This window comes from Poecilia reticulata, linkage group LG4 (assembly GCF_000633615.1).
Source record: "Poecilia reticulata strain Guanapo linkage group LG4, Guppy_female_1.0+MT, whole genome shotgun sequence".
NCBI classification, from domain to species: domain Eukaryota; kingdom Metazoa; phylum Chordata; class Actinopteri; order Cyprinodontiformes; family Poeciliidae; genus Poecilia; species Poecilia reticulata.
Window position 1 is genome coordinate 27,706,578 of NC_024334.1, and position 6,758 is coordinate 27,713,335.

The window sequence follows — 6,758 nt, forward strand, 5'->3', positions numbered from 1 at the left end:
AATGATATCATTATGAAGCCTAAATGCAGGAAATGCAGCTAAAGGAAATGCAGCTAAAGTTCAAAACAAAGATTTTTGTTTTCTGATCTGAAGATATAGTTAAAAGTGACTTTACTAAAGACTAAGTATCCACTTACTTCCACTTCACTGGATTTCTGTAGCAGCAGCTTAGCATGCACCACAACAAGCATCTTCACGAATGTTCAAATAATAGTTAAAATTGTTCAGATGACAACTAACAAAAGACAAAGCTGACTAGAATATTTTTATTATTTGTCTTCATTACATGAAACCAAGACCTGCATTTGAAATAAGTAATACTTTGTCACATCAAGTATAGCAGTTACCTTTACATTCAGTTCCACTGTTATATTTAAGTTACATTTTCATTTTAATGTTGCCACCTCTCTAAAATAATGGACACGTTTGTTCCCAGACACTGAGTACTGAGTAAAAAAATTGACTTAGGCCATTATTTTAGGAAGTTGACGATATGCTTTCATCACTGTAATTGTACTTTTACATTACCAAACTGTTGCAACATTTTTATTGGCACTGACACTCTCCGAAGACAGTAGTTCACATGTGTCATCAGCCAATGGGGGGAACCAATCCCCATTTAATAGTTCTTTATTCTTTTATAGATTCATTTCTGGATATAATATATTGCAGTAATTTTGTTCTGATTCAAAGGCTATGAAAACTTGTCCATCAAGTTTGCTTTATTATATCTTTTGCATGTAATAGATGTAACATAAAAGCTGATCACTGAAAATTGAAAAGTGCACACATTTCAAACTGTCAAAATAATAAGTGGGAGGAGAAAAAATATACCATTAAATGACTTTCATCCAGAACATTTATTTTTTCTTACAATACATATGTTTTTCTTATATGGTTTGTAAAGCTGTTTTTACTCTTCAAAAAGCAAACAAAACGTTAACAACATTTTAAAGCCACATTAGCGAAAAAGACAACATACTATAGTAGCCATTAGGAAAAGAAAATGCTTGTGGGAAGGGAGTGTTTATCTTCAAGCGTGCACCAAGTCTGATAACATGGTGTCCTCCTCATTTTGTGCACACTCAGCACTTATCTTGTCCATGGCTGTGCCGAGACGATGCACGCCATACATGGCAGCGAGAATAAGCACCAAACCCACGGCTAAAAGAAGGACATAACAAAACATTATGGACCCAACCGAAGCCGAACCGGACGGCAGAAACCACACATACACCAAGCGTTTGTGGATGTTGTGGTGAACATACTCAGGSCCCTGTTCAACCACCAATATCTCATGAAAAACAGGTGAGACAATGGGAATTACATCAGCCTGATTGGAGGTTGAAGTATAAACCATTGCTGAGTATGTTGTGGTTTCTGAGGTGGTTGATTCCGTAGTTGGAGTGACAGAAGTGTAATATGTTGTTTGGGTGGGTTCATATAAGACAGTTTGTGTCAGAAATAAACTTTCCGTTGTTTTCTCATCACAAAAGCTGAATTCGTCATCAGGCAGCGTGTGGAGACCTCGCAGCAAGTTAAAACGTGGACTGTAACATATCACATCATCTTTGTCAAGAACAATGCTATCATTTTCTCTGAGCCACCTTACAAATTCTCTTATACCACAATTACAATTCCAGGGATTGTCGCCCAGGGAAACAGCTGTTAAGGCTGTATTTGACAAGAAAATATCTCCAGGAAGTGCATTTAGGCTGTTGTTTCTCAAATCGATGGTAACAAGTGATGTGAGGTCCTGAAAAATCTTATCTGGTAGGGTCTTCAGTTTGTTTTGGTTGAGGAGGAGTATTTGTAGTGTGGTTAGCTTGGAAAAAAGGTTGGGAGGAAGATCCTGAAGATTGTTGTTTCTCAGGGAGAGCTTTTCCAGGTTGGGAAGACAGCAGAAGAGATCTGGTGGTAAGTACCTCAACTTCTCATTTACATGCAAGTTCAGCTCCAGCAGTCCCGACATGTTGGCAAACAGGTTTCCAGGAACAGTGACGAGGTTTGTTTCATACAAATAAAACTGTGTAATGTACGGCATATGGCCCATCAGTTCATCTGGCAAAGATAGCAGGGGATTGCTGTAAATTGTAAGTTTTTTAAGTTTTGGCATGTTGTAGAAGCTCTTCTGTGGGACACCCTTCAGCTGGTTGTAGGACAGAGTGAGCTCTGTCATTTTCTCCAGTGACCAAAACACGCGCGGTGGAAGGCTTTTGATCTGGTTGTGATGGAGATTCAGAACAACGAGGCTCTCGAGCCGATCAAAAATCCCCGGCTCCAACACTTCCAACTCATTGTGGGACATCCTGAATATCTGAAGTTTAGTCAGGGTGTGAAAAATTGTTGGCAATAGCTTCTTTATGTTGTTCCTGCCAAGGTTCAGAAGAAAGAGGTTGCTTAGTCCGTCAAACATGTCTGGAGGAAGATCTCTGATCTTATTGCGGCTCAGATCCAGAACCAGCAACCCACCCAGGCCCTCAAACATATCAGGACCAATGATCTCAAGCTGGTTTCCATCTATGTAAATCTCCTCAACCACAGAGAGAGGACTGAACACCCGAGCAGGAAGAGTAGACAGATCATTGTTTGTCAGCTTGATGGACTTGAGCTGAGGAGCTGCATGAAAGGCCAAGGGATGGATGGTGTGCAGGTGGCTGTTGGTCAGACCAAGGCGCAGCAGGAGAGTCTTATTTTCCAGACTCTTCTCACTGAGGACACTCATGTTGGCCTTGTCAAGCAGCAGAGTGTATGTATGGACTGTCAGCTGCTGCAGCAAATCTCTGCCATTRCGGTCACTGCACAACAAGTGACCATGAGATCGGCACTCACARCCTCTAGGGCAAAACGTGTGGCAATCAAAGAGAGGCGGAGTGAGGAGGGCAAGTATCATCCACAGCGTACCTGTGTAATTAAAATAAAAAAGTAATAGTTTTCATATATTCTCAAACTGGCAGGTCAGCTTTGATAGAGATTCAGAAATTACCCTGTGTTGAATATATAAATCATTTTTAGAGAGGAGCAGCATGATGAGCATTTAAGATTTTTAGACAGCAATTACTACGGATCAAAACTGACTCAGAGGTGGAAAGCAGAAGAAGAGAGGAAGTTTTAACTAACCTTTGACGCAGGACTCCATCACRGTCCGGTGGTTGCTGTGCACTGAGCCGCTCTGTTGTCTAACTGAGATGTGCTCTCACTGCCTGTCAAAGCTTCCGGCCTTCTTCTTCACCAACATGTCAGCCCAGAAAGACATCACGTCATTAACGTTGATAAACACAGACAGGGACACRCAAGGTTAACTGTGGTGACCTGAAAAAATGCCTGATGCTTTATGTCCTCATTAATACCATGAACATACCCCAACAATTGATTTATTGCGTATATTTTTGGTTTTGGGAAGTCTGAATGTTTTGACGTTGTTTCCACATTTTGAGCCTCCTATATATAAATTACATAAGACGCTGGCTCCTTATTTCCTGATGTGGACTTATATTGCAAGCAGCTTTCTCTGCATCCTTTTTATGAACTGAGCCGGAATAGATAATTCCAGGGGGGCTGGGGGGGGTTCTGGAAAAAAAAGAAAAACAAAAGAAAAAACTCCTTCCGGAGACAGAGCTGAAGTGACAGGGCTGATAGGCAACTGCCAGCCGTTGATACCAAACAGCAAGAGAACAGTTGAACCGAAGCATGAATTCACATACTGGTGGTATTTATGAGTGATTTGYAGTTGTGATAGAGTTACTGTGAAATGCCACATGYCTCCTTTCTCTGATGGCTACATCATTGTCATTGTCTTCTCCATAAGTTTTCAATGGATGTGATATTTTAAATTAGCATTAACTTAAAATTGCTCACATTTGATTATAAAATAATTTCACTCTTCATATTTAACACTGCTTGAAAACCAAAAACAAAAAAAGTGATAGACATTGCTTGTTGTGTTGTATTAAGAAAAGTCTAATAAATGTTTGCGGTATTTGATTAAACTTCTGAAAGATATKAAATTTATTCCCACAATCTGTCCTTTATACAGTGTTTTTTAATAGTTATGTTCAKATTAATAGGATTGTCTTTTAAAAAGTGGGTAAAGCTTTAAAATATTTTAATAACTTTTATTTCCATCCATGAAAATTCATGCATGGATTTTCATGCATGAAAATAYTACATAAAAATAACTACCTTACTCAATGTGCCATGATTCTGTCTCACTGATCTTGAACTTTTGAAAGTCACTTTTCATTGTAGCAATTTACTGGTTCAGACTAATTAGTGGTATGATCCGATTTGTTTTTATAGTTTCTTTCTTTTTTTTTTTTTTGGTGAACAAAATAATTTTCTAAACAGACTTTGCAATTTMTTTTTTTTCCAGAAATTTTAAAACAAACAAAAAAATAAAGATACACATTGCATTTTATTTACACAATAAAACAAGCAATGGCTCCTTTCTAAATACAGTGAAAAGTGAGGCGATTGGTAGTTTGRTTGATCAAAACTTAGACCAGTTTCTGCCACAAGAGGGCAACAAAAACGCTTAAATCTAAATGTGGTRAAGATCATCTATTCACTCAACAATGTTTCAACAGTGTTTCTGCTATACATGTTACCCAAATTCTTGTTGGGTAACATGTAAAGCAACATCACTCAGAGGTTTCATGACAGCGTCTAAGGGGACATGAAATGTACATCACTATATTGCTGGAATAAATACAGTTTGTTCAAAYTATTGGTATTTGCAGGTTTTAAGGCTATGCTGAGCAGTGCAGCAAGTTTTCCTGGCAGTTCTTTTCCTCTTTTGTCTTCGTCAGACACAGTACTTCCAAAAACAAGCTGTGGGTAACAGAACATACAGACACAATAAATTAGTTTCACAATAACCATTAAGCATTCCTACATTTTGACTGGTTGTAATTTAACTTACGTTCTCCACGCTTTGTTGTTATGGATTTGTCCTCAGCTACATTAGCAGAAATCTTCCTCTCCAGCTCCAGGTCTTCCCACACTGTACGCAGCTATAAGTACAGACCGGACCTATTAAAACTGTTGCTGTTGTTTTCTATTTTGTCATTATTAAAAGCTGTGTTTAGTTGGTGCCGCATGTGTACTTTGAAAATGTAGGCTATGTTCTTGACACATTTTATCAAAGCAAGTCAAATAAACCTCAATTTCCTTGTATCGCTTTTAAACAAGGAAATTCACATTTCTATGGAGGAAAACAAACCAAAAGAGGTACATAAAATTACATTAGAAAACAAATAATACATTAAAGAATAAGACGACAATTTAGTCATTACTAGGACAGTGCAGCAAAATCATAATAAGAGCCTCCAACATCCCAGATAAAAAGAGAAAGGTCTTACCTCCTCAAGATCAGCTAATTTATTACCCAAACTCATACCTGCAAAAGTGTAAACACAGTTATTATTAGATGATTATGTACATTTTTAAAATTTATTTCAGAAGTAGTATACATGTTTCGGAACTTATCCTACCCGGTGGGCTGTCTTTTTCACCACCAGCCAAGGTGTTGTGAAACAGCAATGCAATAATCTTGCTCTGAATGTCAGGGGCGTCTTTCAGGTTAAAAWCATGGTTTCCTGAACATACGAAGCAAATGAAAATCCCACTTTAAGCAAAAACAAATATCTTGTTCAGCCCCATAAAGGAAGACAACATTTAAATTTTTTTGCACACTCACCAGAGGTAAATAYGCTCCTCCCCTCCACACTGATCACTCCTTGCAGTAACAGCAAACCAAGGAGTCCCAGAGAGCAGTTTCTGATTGTGACTCTGTCCATGGCACTCGGTGAATGGTCCTCAATGAACTCCTGCACTATGAGCCGCTTTACACAACTCAAGGGGTCCTCTCCTTTGGATCCATTCTGCCAGTATACATTTATATCTCTTTTAGCTGAGAGGAGGAGCCAGTTCGCTCCTTGAGTCTTAAATCAACATGTAGTYGCTTTGGACTTCGTCAAAAACCCACAATCTCATAGAGACCGTGAAGTGTTTGAATGAAATACGGTGCTGTGACGTTGCAGTTGAGGGCAGTAACCCTTCATCACTCTGACATGGCCAAATCAAAGTGATAGGAAGYTATCAATCAGCCGCTTGGTTATGAGAGACCCGTCAGATGTTCTTGGCACCTGCACGTGCCTTTCTTTTACCGTAATTGCTTCCTTAAATAGCAACATGGGAGTGTGTTGGTCTGGTGAAGAGAGGTAAGTGAATTGGTTCAGTCTGTTGGAGCGCCACAGGAAGAGATGAGATCCTCAATCTTCAGGACTGATTCAAGGCAGAAGGAGCATCCATCACTGGGATCGTGTCAACATCTGATGGGTCTTGGCAGTCTTCCCTGCATGTTAAGGAAGYAAAGTTGCCCATATCTGCCTAAGGAGCAGAAACGGTGCAGGTGTGATATGGGAAATCACCTGCAAAAATTGTACGGTGAAGTATGCTAATTCCTACTCTAAGTTGAAAACTCAGGAGTCTTCAGTTTAAGCCATAAAGCTGAAGTCATTTAGTCGTTAAATACTCCTCCCTGCTTTCAAGATATACTGGTATGTGACAAGAAAGAATGGGAGATGAGAGTAATTTCAGGTCATTTAAATTGCAATTAATATTTTAATAATKTTATCCTTTTAACATATTATTTAGTGTTAGAATAAACTCTAAATGGGGTTAGCACAATTTTYTTTACTACTGATTCCTCTTCAGTGCCAGAAAACCACCGTTGTTCCCCTTGTAGTTAAGTGAGT

General features: G+C 38.9%; 2 protein-coding genes across 2 annotated transcripts; both read right to left on the bottom strand.

Annotated features, from left to right (window-relative positions):
- Positions 1–272: 272 nt before the first annotated feature.
- On the bottom strand, positions 273–4,353 carry LOC108166262 (platelet glycoprotein V-like). The gene is made up of 2 exons (XM_017304538.1): positions 3,121–4,353; positions 273–2,904 (listed from the first exon to the last, which is right to left on the bottom strand). Exons 1-2 carry the CDS (start codon positions 3,137–3,139, stop codon positions 1,034–1,036), a joined length of 1,890 nt encoding a protein of 629 aa, XP_017160027.1. The 5' UTR covers positions 3,140–4,353; the 3' UTR covers positions 273–1,033.
- A 25-nt stretch (positions 4,354–4,378) lies between these two features.
- Positions 4,379–6,338, bottom strand: uts2d (urotensin 2 domain containing). The gene is made up of 5 exons (XM_008408007.2): positions 5,699–6,338; positions 5,493–5,597; positions 5,361–5,398; positions 4,922–5,012; positions 4,379–4,830 (listed from the first exon to the last, which is right to left on the bottom strand). The coding sequence occupies exons 1-5, from the start codon at positions 5,796–5,798 to the stop codon at positions 4,805–4,807; spliced, it is 360 nt and encodes a 119-aa protein (XP_008406229.1). The 5' UTR covers positions 5,799–6,338; the 3' UTR covers positions 4,379–4,804.
- Positions 6,339–6,758: the final 420 nt, after the last annotated feature.